The sequence below is a fragment of the Zootoca vivipara genome, chromosome Z, assembly GCF_963506605.1.
Source record: "Zootoca vivipara chromosome Z, rZooViv1.1, whole genome shotgun sequence".
In the NCBI taxonomy this organism is placed as follows: domain Eukaryota; kingdom Metazoa; phylum Chordata; class Lepidosauria; order Squamata; family Lacertidae; genus Zootoca; species Zootoca vivipara.
Window position 1 is genome coordinate 23,836,801 of NC_083294.1, and position 15,779 is coordinate 23,852,579.

The window sequence follows — 15,779 nt, forward strand, 5'->3', positions numbered from 1 at the left end:
AATGAGAGGCAGCTGCTGTCTCAAAACTTTTTGTTCGCATTTGGCAACATCCCAAAATGGTGATGGGGAGCTGGTTTGATATGCAGTGCTGGGTTGGAGGTATGTCCTGAACTGAGAACAGTATGTCACTGATGTATATTGGTGACATGAAACACCATTTGCGTATCATTTTCATGATTGAGGTCATGCTGTTATTTATGCAGTCCTTAAAAGTGTACTATTATGCTTAGTACTCTTAATCTGAAATCATTGCCACCAAAAGCACAGGGTTGTAGCCATTATTCCCAGAGTTAGTCAGATTAGACTAACAACGGGTCTGCTCTGAAATCATAATTAAAGTTGTAGGTGGATCATAGTAGCACATACCTCTGAAATGTCATGATTTCAAGAAGTGAGACCTTAAGCAGCAGTCAATCTTAACTATAGTTTATTGAAACAAGCCACCTTCATAAACCGCAGTTTGAAGTTGAACTGCGGTTAGCAAGAACAGAAGAGAAGTGTAAGCCTATGGCTCACCCAGTCCTGCTTATGTAATGCTAAGCCATAGTTCAGTATTGTGTCTGGATGTAGTTGTTATTGCTTTAACTTCATCCCTGCAACTAGGAATCACAAATGGGGAGAGTGCTGCTGTCACACCCAGGTCCTGCTTGTGGGCTTCCCACAACCACCTGGTTGGCCACCTATTAATCCTAAAATAGGTGCTGTCCTGTGGGTTGTGGACCGAGATGACTACTTATGCATTTTGCAGACTATCTTAAATATCAAATGTCAAAAGCTATCCATTTGGACTTTCCTCATTGTTTGGAAGCCCTCAGAAACCAAAAGGTTTTTAAAACCATGTTGGCATTTTCACTGCTAAGGGTAAATCTTAAAATTAGAAAGGAACAGGTATGTTAGCATAATCTTTGACCAGGCAAAGTATTGCAGTTTGTAGTTGACACACAACCACATTGCAAATCCAAATAAATATAAAGCTATTACTGCATTGTGGGGGGTTGGACCAGATAACCCTCAGAGTCCCTTTCAACTTTACATTTCTGTGATTCTATTTATTTATATCAATATTATAAGTTAATAGCTCAGTCTTAACAGGATTTACTTAGATAGGAGGAGTTCTCACTGTGTTCAGTCGGTCTTAGTGTGTTTTCAGGATTTCATCCTAAAAGTATTACTTGGAAATGTCAGAAAGCATAATTGTTGCTTTGATGACATTTTGATTTAAAGTAGTAAGGGTGTGTGATTATTCGGCCTCCTTCCTCCTCACTCTGGACGCTGGGAAGTGGAGATGTGGCCACACAAGGAAAGATGAATCCCAAAGCAAAGTGATGACCAAGGTCCCCTTCAGATTGTCAATATTTTGCAGGAGGGAATCAGCTGCAACCTGGCAAATGTAGGACTTTTTTGTTTTTGTTAAGGCAAGTGACAGGAAAATTCACTAGAAAGTGTGAGGAAACAATCAGTTGGCAAGTCATATAACCTCAGTGCAAGCAAATCTGGGTGAATGCTCAATAACCAGGTTGCCAAGAAGCAACCTTGTGAACAGAAATTTCAGTTGGCACCAGGCTAACCTTTTCTTGCTGGTGGCCTTACTTGAATAAAATGTGATAGTTGGCCCAGCAGCCCTTGTTCCTCTGACTAGCAGCAGAGGCCAGAGTGTGCTTTCCCTCAACTTTCACAATCCCCAGACAACTGCAATTGGCAGGAGGAGGAGAGAGTTCTTTATCTTGGGGGCGATAGGGTAGAAAGAAGAGCAAGCTACTTGCAACTGCTGCTTCTCTGCCTGATGGATGGGTCGAGGTTAGTCTTCCCTCTCTGTCATTTTCTTCCTGGGATAGTTTCACTTAAATCTCTGTCATTTAAATTCAGGAAGGAAATTTCTTCATCTTTCTCTGACTGTGCCTCTGCATGTGTTGTCCAATAACATTGTTTTGTCTTCCTGTAGTAATGGCTGACCACTCAGTTCAAACAGAACAAATGTTCCTGCAGCAAAATGTACACCTCTGAATTGTCCCAAGAAACTCACTGTCCTTTCAGCTCTTTTGCTGATGGCCAATTATCTAAAGCAAACATATAATTTACCATAGACAAGGGTTTCCACTCCAGAGAGATGTGGAAAAAACTCCACCCAACTGCATTTTGCTTAGTCCAGACGGATCTGTGGTTACTTCACAGGCATTTCAGTGCTTTGGGAGTCTTGCTTTGTGTCGTTTTTGGTCACAGCTGTTAACAGTGCTGTGGAGTTTATAAGATGGCTCACACCCAGGGAAGATTGCCCTGTGGAGAGCCCTGTGGCTGGTTTGCATCCAGCTGATTAGCACAGCTTCAACTTAATCAGAGTACTTTTGTACTCCAGTGCAGCTAGAAGCCACTGAGGCAACAGATAAAAAAAAGAGCTAGAATCCTATTTGCACATGGCTGATCACAGTTTTGTAAAGTGGTGGTGGAGAACCAGTTAATGCAAGATGATATTTCTGTTGCTTACTAACTCTGCAGCTGTCCTGAAGAAATCTGGGGAAATCTGTTGAGATGGAGGCTGCAATACTAAACTTAAATTGTTTGAATATAACTCCCATTAAAATAAATGGGACTTCCTTCTATGTTGGGACAGACAGACACACACACAATCCATTTCCACCCACACTGTACTTTGCCCACAATTGGTTTGTATGGGAAATTCCTTTGATTTCACAAATGGCTTATGTATTTATTTCTGCTGCAACTTTCAGTTCTTTTTGTTTGTGTAATTTTCCTCCATTTGTGTAATGCATACACATGAGCAATTCACATTAAAACACCCTACAAACACTTCCTTGTATGCAAATAACCTTTGATTTTTTTAAAAACTTAAATGGAAGGATATGTGCTGCTGTTTACCAAAAAACTTAAAAGGACACTATTTGTAAATGAATTGGAAAACTATTTGCACTAAGGTCCATTGCTAACAAGCTGGGACGTTTCTGTTAACTAAAAGAAGCATTGAAGTGATTGTGCATTTCGCTGTGGGGAGCAGACAGGTGACTAATAGACATGGCTTACCTCAGGGGTCAGCAACCTTTTAGAGCCGTGGGCTCCACTGTCCCTCAGAGCTTGTGGTGGGCCGGACTATTTTTGGGGTGGGTGGGGGGAAATTAATGGATTCCTATGCACACTGCACATATTGTATTTGTAGTGCACAAAAAACAGGAAAACAATACAATATTTAACATAAAAATGATTTTAATCAACACAAACTTATGGCTGCTACGTGTGTCTTAAGCGGCTCCAGGCCAGTTCTGTGGGGAGAGAGCGAGGGAATTATATTATTTTATGGTTCTGAAGGTCTCAGTTCCGCGCCACAGCATATCCGTTCCATTCTGAGACACTCTCCTCTCTGCAGAAGGACGTGTGTTCTCTGCTCTCCCATCTTGGAGGGGGAGACGCATTTGGTAGTGGAGTTAAAAACAGGGAAACAAGGCTTCATACACCCCAGAACCCTGGAAGGGTGTCTTAGAATGGAACCACTTGCTGCGGTGGTGGCAGAAGGAGCAGTGAGCCAGGAGAGAGCCGGAGAGGGGCTGCCTTAAATCGAGGCCATCAGGCAATCACGCTGGCACAAACAAAGCCCAGGCCCCTTCCTCTCGGCTCTAGGAGGAGGGAGGGAGGAGGAAAGAAAGCTGCAACTAATCAGAGGAAAACAATGCGGCTGCCACCAATGAAAGGCTAGCCCCCTTCCTCCGCAGGGCGGGGGAGAAACCGGGAGGGAGGGAGGAGGCGCCGCTGTCAGGGTGAGAGAGAGAGAGAGAGAGAAAATGGCGGAGCCTGTACAATATGAATCAGAACCATGTGGCGATTTCTGGACCATCCACGGGCCGGATCCAGAACCCATTCGGGCCAAAACCGGCCCGCAGGCCCCAGGTTGCCGACCTCTGGCTTACCTGAATAGGAAGAAAAACCTCACACACAGTAGCAAACTTCATGCTTTTTAGAAAACCAAGACGGAAAATTGGTGGAACACAAGTACATCAGGGCCACTCTTCAGCTAGGACAAGGTAAATTAAAACTGTTAAATTCAAGGGGAAATTCTAAGAATCTATGCTTCCAAGTAATAGATTCAGACTATAAAGAAGAGTGTTCCCAATAAGAACACTCAGTGGGTAATCTTGGCTTTAATGACTATCCCATTTATTATTAAACCAGACTTCTCAGAAATTTTCCTCTTATAAAAGCTGATGAATATAATGGTCTTCTGAAGGCCAGAAGAGTGCAAATAAACCTAGAATGCATGACAAAACCATCTTCCTGAGTAAATGCAGGCGTTTAAGAAATAGCTGCCAGTCTTTAATTTGCTGTGTACAAACCTATTGTTCTCTAAACTTATTACTTTACAATACACTGTCTGTACATATTTCCTTTACTAAGTGGCAATGGGAGTGAAAGAGAAAACCAAAATGTTTAATGTTGCAGTTCACATTTTGAATTCGAAATTTTACTTCAAAATTTGAGTGCTTTAGATAGCTGATGCCTGTCATTCATTTTGTGTTCGGTGCTCTAATGCAAAATGCTGTCATGTACCAAGGAGACATACTGTCGAATATGTATAGTCTGAAGAAAAGTAGTGCTTTTTTTTTTTTTTTAATTTTAAAAGTCATCTTTATTTCAATCCTTTAAAATGCAATACATCAAAAAAACAACAACACAACAAAAAATAATAATAATAATAATCCTAAATAATAGTAATAATATCAAACTTCACAATTTACATCTACTAATAAAGCATAAGAAAAAGAAAAGAAAGAACAAAAAAGAGAACTGAATAAAAATTACTTCCAGATCGCAACACATCGCTTAACTTTCCCTTTCCCTTCACTTGCGATTCCTTACTTCAAAGTAATATATGCCTCTATATTAGAAACTTTATTTTAATTACTCTTCTTATTCTCTATGTTATTTCCCAAGGCTATCTAATTTAAACAGACCATCAGTTCCGTTTTTATATCTCTTTTTTTAAAATATTCTTCCACCCTCTCCCATTCCCCTTTAGATTTTTGTTTTGGAATATTTCTGATCGCTGCTGTCATCTTCTCCATATTCATAAATTCTATTAATTTTAACTGCCACTCCTGAATTGTGGGTACTTCTTTTTTTCTCCATTTCTGAGCTACCAATAATCTAGCTGCCGCACACGCATATAAGAAAATATTTTTCCTGTCATTTGGCATATTATCTGGTAATATGCTTAATAAAAAATATTCTGGCTTCTTCCCAAAAGTGATTTTCAACATTTTTTTTAATTCATCATATATATTTCCCCAGAATTTAAATATTTCTTTGCATCCCCACCAGCAATGAAAATAGTTCCCTCCTTTGGCATCACATTTCCAACAATTATCATTTTCATTCTTATATATTATTGCTAATTTTTGTGGGGTCAGATGCCATCTATATACCAATTTGAGCATATTCTCTTTTATGCCCATACAGGCTGTGAATCTCATTGAGTTTTTCCACAAATTATCCCATTGTATTTTGTAAATTGGTCTCCCCAAATCCTGGGCCCACTTTGTCATTGTCTCTTTTATTTCTTCGTCTTTTAATTCCCATTCGAGGAGAAATTTATAAATTTTTGATAATGGTTTCGTATTATTCTCCAATAATAATTCTTGTAATTTTGACTTCCCTTTCCCGAATCCTATTTGCTGATGTTTTTTAAAAAGGCTTTGTATTTGGTGGTACTGCAGCCAGCTATTGCAATACGGTTTAATCTCTTCATAAGGTCGTAACTTCCATTGCTCATCTTCTCTAATTAATAAATTCTGATACGTCAGCCATCTCTTGTTTGTACCTTTCCCTCCAATTGATGTCATCTCAAGGGGGGATGCCCACCATGGTGTTTGGGGTTCTAATAATGGTCTAAATTCTTGCCAAATTTTAAATAATGATTTTTTCGTCACATGATTAGCAAATTGTCTATATTTCTCTTTTTCTTCCTGGAGTAAATAGGTGTGCCATCCGGCCACATTTCTAAATCCCTCCAGTTCTAGGAGTTCCTCGTCCTCCATAACTATCCAGTCCTTAAGCCAGCACATACATGCGGACGCATAATATAGCCTTAAATCGGGGACCCCCCATCCTCCTCTTTCTTTGATGTCTGTAAGTAATTTATATTGTATTCGTGGTTTTTTCCCCAGCCAGATAAATTTACTTAACTCCTTCCTCCAACCTTCAAAAATATCTTTTTTCCCCAAAATGGGTAACATCTGGAATAGGAATAGAATTCTAGGTAAGATTGACATCTTAATTGTAGCAATTCTACCTGAAAATGATAAATTCAAATCTTTCCATCTTTCCAAATCCTTTCTAATTTCCCTCCAAACTTTCCCATAGTTATTCTCATATAACTCAATGTTGTTTATACTAATTACTATGCCTAAATATTTAAATTTCTTCACCACCTCCCAATCCAATTCCGATTTCAATTTGGTCATTTCTACTTGTCTTATGTTTTTGAGCATTACCTTTGTTTTATTCCCATTTATTTTTAACCCTGATACTCCCTCAAAAACTTTTAATACTTTTTTCAAATTTCCAATTGACTCCTTCGGTTCCTCCAACATAACAATCATATCGTCTGCGAATGCCTTTATCTTGAATTTTTTATCTCTTACTTTTATTCCCTCAATTTTGGTATCCTTTTTAATATCCCTCAATAGAAATTCTATTGATAATATAAATAATAATGGTGATAAGGGGCAGCCCTGTCGCGTTCCTTTCTCTATCTTAAATTCCTCTAACACCTCCCCATTTAGGATTAATTTAGCTGATTGTTTATTATAAATTGAATTAATTCCTCTCATGAATCTTCCTCCAAGTCCAATTTCTTTCAATGACCTTTTCATAAAATCCCATGATAGAGAATCGAATGCTTTCTCTATATCCAAGAAAACCAGGGCTGCTTTCTTCCCTGGTGACCAATCTAGATATTCCAATAAATCAATTAAAATCCTGACATTCTTTGACATTTTTCTCCCCGGGAGGAACCCTTGTTGATCTTGCCCAATGATCCTATTCAATATTTTCTTTAATCTATTTGCCAATATATCTGTAAAAATTTTATAATCTACATTGAGTAATGAAATCGGTCTAAAATCCCCTACCTGTCTGCCTTCATCTTCGCCTTTAGGAATTAATATCACATACGCCTCTTGCCACGATTTAGGTATAGATCCTTTATCCATAATATCATTTATTACCTTTTGGAGGGTTTCGCCTAATTCTTCCTTAAATATTTTGTAATGTCTACTTGATAAGCCATCCGTCCCCGGTGATTTTCCTAGTTTCAATTTTTTTATTGCTTCATATATCTCTTGTTTTGTTACCGGTTTATTAAGCAATTCTTCTTCCTTTTCTATAATCTGAAATTCCTTCCTCTTCGCAAAATAGTTGTCCAAATTTCCCCCCCCCCTATTTTCTTTTCCTCATATAATTTCCTATAATAAGAATTAAAACATTTTTGTATTTCCTCAAGCTTCCTCAACTTCCCTCCTTTATACATTATCTCTGTAATTAATCTTTCTTTTTGGTTTTTCCTTAATTTCCATGCTAATAATTTCCCTACCTTATCTCCCCATTCAAAATTTCTTTGTTTAGACCACCTTATTTTGTTTTCAATTTCTTGACTTACCAATATAGAGAGTTCCTTTTGCAACACCTTTAATCTCATCAACTTTTTTTCATCCCTTGGATCTTTTACCAATTCTTTTTCCATTTCTTTAATTTCCTCTTTAATTTTCCCCATATTTTTTCCCTTTCTCTTTTCACTTTGCTTTTTTGCTGAATATATAATCCCCTCACGAAGGCCTTACCTGCGTCCCATGTTGTCGCTAGCTCCACCTCCTCTGACACATTAACTTTGTAAAATTCCTCTAATAATTTTTTAACTTTTTTGATAAAATCTTCATCATTTAATATCCTTTCATCCATCCTCCATCTATAATTTCTCGTACCTTTCTTTTTTATTTTCACCATTATTTGATTGTGGTCGGTTATTGACTTAGCTAATATCTCACTTTTAGCTACGTTCTGTGCCAACCCAGGTGAGAGCCATATCATGTCAATTCTGGAGGCAGTCTTTTTTGCTCCTGAAAAATAAGTAAATTTTCTCTCTTTGGGGTTTTCCCTCCTCCAAACATCTTCTAAATTATAATTATGAATTAAATTTAAGAAAACCTCTGGCAACCTTCCTCTGTCTCCTCTCCTCTTCCCCGATCTATCTAAATCATTTTGTATAACTCCGTTAAAATCTCCTAGAAAAATTATCTCCTCATCTGATATGTGCTCCCCCATCTTCTTTCCCAATTTCTTGAAAAATTCCTTTTTACACCCATTTGGAGCATAAATATTCACTACACAAACCTTTCCTTTTGGCAAGTACAGACGCACCCCAACCATTCTCCCTTCGTCGTCTTGGAATAATTTTTCTGCTTTAATCTTTGGTTTGACATAGATGACTACTCCTCTTTTCTTCTTTTTATGTGATGAAACAAATTCCTCACCTAATCTTTTATTTATCAATACTCTTTCATGTTTCTGGGATACGTGGGTTTCCTGGAAACACATAATATCCCATGTACCTTTTTTAATTATATGTTCTACTTTATTTCTTTTCAATTTATCATTTAAACCATTAACATTCCAGGAGATGATATTAAGATCCATTTCTTTATTAATTTTATTAAAATAAAAATCACCAAATTTTCAAATTTCGAAAGGAAAAAAAATATTGAAATTCAAATTCGACAATTTCCCAGATTTCCCGCCCGGGATCTGGTTTAGAGGAGTGTGTCTGTACTTCTTCCGAGTCCTACCAAGAAAAAAAATTTCTGAGGTTATTTTCACAATCTCTTATTCTATGGGTTACCCTTTTATAATTAAATTCCCCAAGATAGAAGCAGAGGGGGGAAAGCGAGAAAGAAGAGAAGAGAAGAGACAGGAAAGCTGTTCTTTAAACAATGAGTGCTCCCCCCCCTTCCAAAGTGGGAGAAGCCACCCCCCCTCCTTTGAGAGAATTACGCTTTTAATATTACTTATTTTAATTTTACTTTGTTATAGGAGAGATGCAGTAGTCCTTAAGAAAATTAGTCACTTTGCTGAATTTAATTTTCGTCTTCCTCCTTGTCTTCTTCCAGTTCTTTAAATAATTCTTTCTTGTTTCTGTTGCAGAACTTCTCCGCCCCGTCCACCGTTCTGAAAGTTCTTTTCCTTCCTCTGAAAGTAAAAGTGATTCCTTCAGGGTACTCCCATGTAAACCAAATCCCTTGTTTCCTTAGGGCATCTGTCACTGCTTTGTACCCCTGCCTCTTGAGCCTGAGCCTCCTCGGAATCTCTTTAAATATGGCCACCGTTCTTCCTTCAAATTGCAAATTATTTTGCTTTTTCTTCTGTAAGATCTTATCCTTGAGCAGCATCGAGTTCAGGAATATCATAACGTCTCCCGGACCTTTAAAGTTTTTCGCTTTGTCCACTTTTACTCTGTAGATTTTATCTATGTCCAGGCTCAGATCTTCTTCTCTTACTTGTAGCCATTCTGCTAGGCCTTTTATCATTTTCTCCTCTATCTGTTCGTTTGACGATTCCGGGACGCCTCTTACTCTCAAAACCAGCTCTTTCTGCCTCATCTCCAGAAGAGCTATTTGATCCTCCAGGTCTTCTTGTCTCTTTCTCAGCTTTTGTGTCATTTCATCCTCTTTCTCTCTCTCTGCCCCCAGGTCTTTATTTTCTGCAGCTATTTTTTTAATTGCTTCATCTTGTTTTTCTACCTTTGTGTTTATGTCCTTCACTGCTTTATCCAGCTCTTTATTCTTACTATGTAAATCTTTCATCTGACCAGTCAGTTCTGCTATCATTCTAGAGTTTCCTTCTACTTTGGTCTCCAATGAATCTAGTTTCTCATTTAAGGTTTTATTCATTTCTATTATCAGTTCTTTTATATCCGATAAAGCTTCATTTTCCCCTGCATTTGGATTTGCCATTGTGATTGACTGTCTCCTTGTTGTGCTCCCTGTCGCTGCTGTGGAATTTACTGTATTTTCTTTGTATTTCCTTAAGGGCATTTTCCTTTTTTTTTTTTTTACCGCTTTCCAGTTACCCAAAACAGAGTCCTAAGATTCTCTTTTCTTAGAGAGTACCCTTTTTTTTAAAACTCTAACCAGACATCTCTTTCCTCTGTAGCAATAGCTTCAGAAGGGGTGTGATTTAAAGAAAGTTCGGGGGGGGGGAGTGAGGTTTTAACAAAGTCACACATTTAATGAGACAGTGTATCTTGGCAGAGTTCCAGCTTGTAACTTTCCTCCTCTCACAGCTAGATCCTTGCAGCTGTTGCAGTGAGCTCTTTGATCTTATCTTGCCTTTCCTCCGTCTCCTCCTCCTCCTCTCTCTCTCCCTTCGCCTTTCGCCCCCTCTCCGTTGTCTTTATTCTTTGTTCTTGGAACCGGAAGAGAAGCTTTCAAAATGATTTTACACAGCTCACAGACTCCATCTTGTAATGGAGATCCAAGTTTAGTTCTTAGTTCTTTATTTCGTTATTACGTCCGCTCTCCCGTCTCCCTCCTCCTCTCTGCCTTCCCCTATCACTTCGGGAGTTTGGTCTGTTCCCCGTAATAAAGTTGCTTTCGTGTCTGGGAATGTCTTTCGCAAAAAATCAGCGATGCGTTTAGTGATCCCTTCGACTTAGCCTCCCGACCGTGGTCCGGTTTTAAAAGCTTTTAAAAGAATTCTGTCACACTCACGGTCGGTATATTGTCTTGATACTCTTTGTCGAAGAGCTTCGGTGCTCGCTAGGCGGATTTTCCGGGCGCCGCTGCAGCAGACACTTTGTAATCGCCGCCCAGTAGCCACCAAGTAGCGTTCGCGAACGGCTCCTCTCCGCAGCTCTCACCGTTCAATGAGGTGCCGCTGCCGAGTTCTGCCGAGTTTTCGCTGCTTTTTTTAATCTCAATGAGGGACCCGTACCCCCACCTTTCTTTAGAAGGGTTAAGGCGCCTCACCCTTCTAATTTATATCGCTGTCTGCTGTTTTTCCGCTCCGGTATTGCAGGAGCTCTTCTTACAGCGATCCGCTCCCTAGCGCACCCTCACCGGAAGTCGAAAAGTAGTGCTTATTAGGGCTGAGCGACATCAGCTTTTCAACATCGCAGTATATCACCACCCAAACATCGCAGTCTGGCGATATACCGTGATGTTGAAAAAAACAAGCTGCATTGGCCTCAGCCTGCAAGGTACTGGGTGAAATTGCTACAGCTCTCACTGTGGGAGCTGAGGCAGTTTCACCCCAGCACTTAGCAGGCTGGGACAACGCAGCTTGTTTGTATGGCTCAGCTAGGGTGCGAGAGGTCTCCTCTTCCCTGGCAGAGCCATCCCCGGTGCTCCCTCTGCTTGCAGACGACCTGGGAGAGCACTGGGGGTCCTTTTTGCGGCTCTGCTGGGGATGGGGAGGATTCCCCATCCCCGGTGCTCGCCCTGCTTGCGCGGGAGCCAGCGTCAGGCTGGGGGATCCTTTAACTGCTCAGTTGAGGGGAACCGGCAACCACACACTCCTCAGTCGAACAGTTTAAAGATGCAGAGGGAGGAACAAGATGTATCGGCAGAGTGGGACTGGGTTTCACTCAGCGATATATTGCTGGTGAAACTGCCACCGCTCCTGGGTCCCTCTGCTAGCAGGAAGTCACTAGCTGGCAAACTCGGGAGCTGTGGTGGTTTCACCAGCGATATACTGCTGAATGAAGCCGACATCACGGTCTGCTCCTCATACTGCTCCTGGGCAACATATTGATATATAGCCCAGGCCTAGTGTTTATGTGGTCAGCGACTATGTGGGATATGATGTCACACACTATGGGTGTCTTTAGGAAATAAATGTAATAAATCAATAACATCAAATGTTGAAGTTCAGTATAACTGGGTATCAAATATGGATATTGCACATTATGGCAGATTTTTTATGTTCAGAGGCTAGCTATTATAATCAACACCACAATTTTCAAAGAAATATTTGGAGCAAACTTCCACCCCTAGGTATAAGTGAGCACACATACAGATTTTCTCTGCTCTTCAGGTTTGTGCGCTTGCCTCTTCCAAATATTGTACAGTACTCCAATGTTCTTTCAAATATTGTTTGAAATGTATTGTCATTAACGATTTCTCTCCAGTTTATCCCAATTCTTCATTTAAATCCGTGATGTGTCATACTTTCTACTCTCTAGTAGGAATATGGAGCTGTTGCTGATTATCTCATTCACAATCTTCTCACTGACTAACCATTTCTCTGTTCCTCAAAACACCTTGTGCTCCAGAGCTGCGATACATGCCATTTGTTCTCTGCATACTGCAATTCTGATAGCAAACTTGTAACATCTATGTGACATATTCATCCTTAAAATATTAATCATTTATGTCTAAAAGCTTTGACGGTTCTGGACTTTGGTTAGCACTGAGAGCTGTTTCCATAATGTTTTTCTCCCATTTGGAGCATGGTCTTGTCTTGTACACTCGCAGGGGATGAATTGCTTGATCCATGGGTTGCTTCACTCTTGCTTAAGCTGACTGGGTGCTGGAATCAGAGGGGTTCAGGTCCACTTGGCCATGGAACTCACTGGGTGGCCTTGGGTTGGTCATTGGCCTGGTTTGCACGTAACATAGCACATAGCATAGCACCTTGGTTTAGTGCTACATGAACAAGCTACAATGAGCTCAAAGCTGAGATTGCAGATTACTGCATAGCCTGGTTAGTTAAACAAATCAGTTTCATAACCCATGGTTTGAAGTTGGTTTGTCTGGAAACTGATCAGAGTTTGTTTCTCTGTTCATAACCACAAACCAGGATTTGTGTAAAGTAAAACTAAACTCTGCAGAAGTCCTTCTGGGAGAGGAAGAGAAGGGAGAGCTTGTCAGCCTAAGACTTTGCTTAGGCTCATTCCAGCTTGTGCACATAGCACTAAACAATGGTTTAGTGCAGGGCTGGGGGCCTGTGGCCCTTCAGAAGTTGTTGGACTCTAACCCCCATCAGTCCCACCCAGCTGACATCCAGGGATATTGGGAGTTTTAGTCCAGCAACATCTGGAGGGCCGCAAGTTCCCCATTCTTGCTTAAAGGTTATGTGTGAATTTGGCCAGTTTCACTTGGCCTAATATAACTTGCAGAGCTTTCTAAAGATACAGCTGGCAAGGAGGGGGAGAACCTTTATCCACCCACCATGAATTCCTTGAAGGAAAGGTGATAAATGTGACAAATAACTAAACATATGGTGGAAAGAACAGTTTTAGTGTCCAGAAGCTTTCCATTTAGTGCTAAGAATTTATTATTAAGGCTAAAAATATGTTCAGCTGTGCCGTTTCAGTGCATTTGTTTACCATAAGGTGCATCAAAATCAAACCCCCCCCCCTTTCTTTTTTCTTTCGCAGTGCCCTTAAAGATAGCCGATTTCCCCCAATGACGAGGGATGAGCTGCCACGGCTTTTCTGCTCAGTGTCTCTACTTACTAATTTTGAAGATGTCTGTGATTACTTGGACTGGGAGGTAAGGATTCTCAATCTTTTTTTTCTCTCTGTGAAAAGAGTTGCTGCTTTGTTGAGCACAATTTCTCTGTCTTTGTTAAAACAAACTATGACTAGAATACTTTAGCATAGTCGCTTAGTACTGTCGTCCTTCATTAGCGTTTGTTTTGCACTGCACTAGGGTAAACATGCACAGAGGAGATGGTTATAGACCTCTACTTAATCAAAGTAAACATATGGTGTTCTTCTGGAACAGTGTGTAGCCTGGCAAATAAGCTTTCAACATTGCATTTAACTACAAGCACACGGAATTTCATTTTTTTCCTTTGGCCAACCTTCGCCCAGATCATATCTAGCCACAGTACTATCTCGGAGGCCCATTTCTCACTGAGACAGTATATATTTGTCAGGAATTCCAGGTGAGGCCCATTTGGTGGGATGCTTCTCCTTATAAGAAAATAACTCACACTTAAAATAAATAGTCATCAGGACAGAGGGCTTTAAAGTATCCTTCCCAACATGATGTTTTTGTGTGAGTAGGAATCATTCCTGCCATGTGAAGTACTCCAGCCCAGGCACAGTGAGAACTAGGCCTAAGGAAGAAGTTTTGAGAACCATAACTGAAATGAGAGTGTCCTTGGACAAACACGGTGCAGGCCACACGGGAAGAACCACATAAATGTGCTTTTATCTCTTTTATTCCATAAATGTTATGGATGTGGCAGCACCTAAGTGAGCATTTGCCATTTAAAAACTGCATGTGGTTCTTTGCAGAACATGAAAGCTTGCAGGACAAGAGCATTTTCAGCATTTTTTACATCTCCTCATTGCAACAGCCAATTTATCTAGGCCTCTAGGGTGCCTAGATAGGTTTCTGAAAATCATGTCACTTGCAACAATAATGGGCTCCTCGTGGTAATTGCAGAGTGCTACGTAAAATTACAGCATTTTGCTTATATGCCTCAGATGAGTTCTAATGTAGGGTTTTGAGTGTTCCTGATTAAGTGACCATTAATGTTTCTTTTTCCCCTCTGTCATGCAGGTTAAAAATGTGTAATATCTGCCATGGTTGCTTTCACTGATAAGGCTGTAAATTACCTTTAGGGTTAGTCACTTATACAACGCAGAAGAGGAGGAGAATGCACTTCACAGATGGAAAGGGCTTCTGATTGCCTGGGATTTTATACCCCTTTTTGTTCTTGTTTTTTTAAAAAAACAAAACCAAAAAAACAAACCACCCTTGAATGTCAATATTCAGGCACAGCCTGATCTTTGTGGATGTATCTACAATGAGAAAAGGTTCCTCTCCCCTCTAGAAATTCTACTGGCTGTTTTATAAGCTGCAAAAATAGAAATGGAGTTCTTGGTTGTATCATGGTTCAGATATTAATAACTATAATGTTCCTTTGCATGCAACTTCGCAGACTGCCAGTTGGCTGCTCCTTGTGAATAACCTGTTGCTATTAACTGCAGTTCATTTAATTATTGCACTCAGATAAAAATGTACAAAATTTCAATAACAGTAATTAGTAGCAGAAAACTGGATATGGATATGCTTAGAAACTACCTTTGTGACGTTCAGATAGCTAACATTTTAGAGCAATTGAGCTGTGAACAATGTAGTAAAGTACACTAAAGTACTCTGTGAAGAGCATTAAGTTCTCTAAAGATGCACTTGAGGTTTCCTAATAGTCAAAATATGGTTTCAGGTCTCTTCAAAGCAGCTATTGCATTCTGAAGCTAGCATTTAAATAAGCAAAAGGATACACAATTAAGACCAGTTCTCAGTGTCAAGTTTGGACTTTCTTGTTCATTCTAGTACATTGCCAAATGTCTGTCCATATAATATAATCAAGTTGCTGAATGTCTTCTGGTTGCAATGGGCTGCAAAGCAAAGTCCCATAGGGTTTCACAGATTACTGTGTAGCACACACAAAAAAAAACCCAACAACCTTCAGGTAACCATGTTTGTATGTAGCTCCAAGTCAAAATAATGGCTTAATGGAACAAGCAAACATGTTGGGGTCCTGCTGTTTCGCTTAGTGTTATGTCTGAACCTGGGCTTGTAGTTTATCTCTCTCCAGACACACCACAAACAGTAGTCAAAGGTTTGTTCTGTAGCATGCCACTCATGTGTTTGGGGAGGTAAACCATGAGCAAACCTGTGGCTTAGCTCACAGCAGGGCTGGAGGAGGAACAAAGTTGCCTCTTCTCTCTTGGACCTGCACATTTGCTTGTTCATGCTAAGCCATAG

At 40.0% G+C, this 15,779-nt stretch overlaps 1 protein-coding gene across 2 annotated transcripts in view; it reads left to right on the forward strand.

The window, feature by feature from the left end:
* AMMECR1 (AMMECR nuclear protein 1) overlaps positions 1-15,779 on the forward strand; it is a 105,512-nt gene that overhangs the window by 67,738 nt on the left and 21,995 nt on the right. For both annotated transcript variants that reach the window (XR_009557029.1, XM_035113674.2), the window contains exon 3: positions 13,433-13,547. Coding sequence is in view for 1 of the 2 variants with exons in the window: in XM_035113674.2 (XP_034969565.2) it covers positions 13,433-13,547 (115 nt within the window). In the remaining variant the exon portion in view is untranslated. The remainder of the gene's footprint in view (positions 1-13,432; positions 13,548-15,779) is intronic.